Source organism: Geospiza fortis, unplaced genomic scaffold (genome assembly GCF_000277835.1).
Source record: "Geospiza fortis unplaced genomic scaffold, GeoFor_1.0 scaffold114, whole genome shotgun sequence".
Lineage (NCBI taxonomy): Eukaryota > Metazoa > Chordata > Aves > Passeriformes > Thraupidae > Geospiza > Geospiza fortis.
This window is the reverse complement of record NW_005054383.1, coordinates 2,414,495-2,415,988: the sequence shown is the minus strand read 5'-3', so window position 1 is coordinate 2,415,988 and position 1,494 is coordinate 2,414,495. Positions and strand designations below refer to the sequence as shown.

Genomic DNA, 1,494 nt, shown 5'->3' with positions numbered 1-1,494 from the left:
TCCTGCTCCCCTTCCTCTTCCAGCTGCCCCAAGAGATCCATTCATTACCTGCCCTTGTCCTTGCTGAGGCTGATTCATTAAACTGTGACCAGAATTACTGTTGAGAAGGCTCTGGTGTGTCTGACTGAAATTAGTATTCATACATATCCCAGGTCCAGTCTGTGATGTCGCAGGGCTGCTTGTCACCATTCCCACTTGTTTTTGTGCTTGAGAGTTCAGAGTTTGGGATGCAGGTGTGGTAGGTCCAGAGGTGCTGGCTGCTTGTTTGGCCAGGCCAGGAGCAGAGGAGTCGCCTGGGTTCAGCGGGCTCTTGCCCATGGCGCCCAGGCTGCCGATGCTGGCGCTGTTCGGCTGCCCCTGCACCTGAGCAGCGACTCCCTGCTGCACGGGGCTGCTCGAGTTCACATTGCCAATTCCTGGGTTCAAGGAAGAGCCGCTGCTGCCCCTCAGAAGTTCAGAAAGTTGTTTGTGTTTGGAAGCCGCATCTGGAACGAGGTTCCCACTGCTATTTAAAAGGCCCAACTCGCCATTGGGGATCAGCTCATCAGGAAGATCATTTTCCAAGTCAAACAAAGATCCGAAATCTACAAGTTAAAATAGAAACATGGGTGAGAAAACATGATAAATGAGTAGCTAAAATATTTATCTTTGCTACTTTGTACCAGCGTTAACATCCACAGGCATTCAGGATGTCTTTACCCAGGGCTAGGAAGTGAGGGAGGGTCCCTGTGACACGAACTGCAGAGCCTTTCAGAGCACAGCCATCACACACTGCGCACACACAGCCACACAGGGCACAGCACTGGCCAATAAACAGGTTTTCTGGCAAGAATTTTGACAAAATGAAGCTTAAGAAAACTAAGGTAGCATGAATACAATGATCTAATCTAATGCTTAGATTTCCCTTGTTTTGGCTAAAAGATGAAGGCAGAAATAACAACAGATTTTTTTCCTATTGATTTATGCTCCCAAAAGAGCAATTACATCACCTTTTCCAACCTCCTCTGTAATCCCAAGCCACTGCATTTCACCCTGCAATTCTACCCTGTCATTTACGTGTGCACATGGCCAAAGAACATCTTCCAGCACTGCTTCAAAACTTCACCAAAGAACAACAATGATTTCCTCAGCAGTTTGATCCCAGTCTCACATATGAAGACATTTAAGATCAGCTTCTAGTCATTGATTTGTACCATGATCTGCAACCTCAGAAGATCCCGAAAGGGACTCAGCATTTTCTCCTTGTAATGCCTCTTGAATCGAGTCACTGCTCGATTCCTGAACAGCTCAAATAATTCAAATTGCTCTGTAAGTGCCCAGCTATCATTTATCATGCCCAATATTGACAGAGGTAATCCACACACTCTCCAGATGAGCAAAATAAATCAATCAAATCTTCATTAAGCCACTTGAAGGAACAGCTCTGCCTGGCTGCAACATCCAGGCTAATAAAAAAGTGGCGGGGCTTTTTTTTTTCCTTTAAAAGACCACCTC

At 46.1% G+C, this 1,494-nt stretch overlaps 1 protein-coding gene across 1 annotated transcript in view; it reads right to left on the bottom strand.

Annotated features, from left to right (window-relative positions):
• Window positions 1-1,066, bottom strand: part of CREBBP (CREB binding protein) — an 84,071-nt gene extending 83,005 nt beyond the window's left edge. The window contains 2 exon segments of the mRNA XM_014308739.2: window positions 2-584; window positions 1,057-1,066. Of these exon segments, the coding sequence (XP_014164214.1) occupies window positions 2-584; window positions 1,057-1,066 (593 nt within the window).
• Window positions 1,067-1,494: the final 428 nt, after the last annotated feature.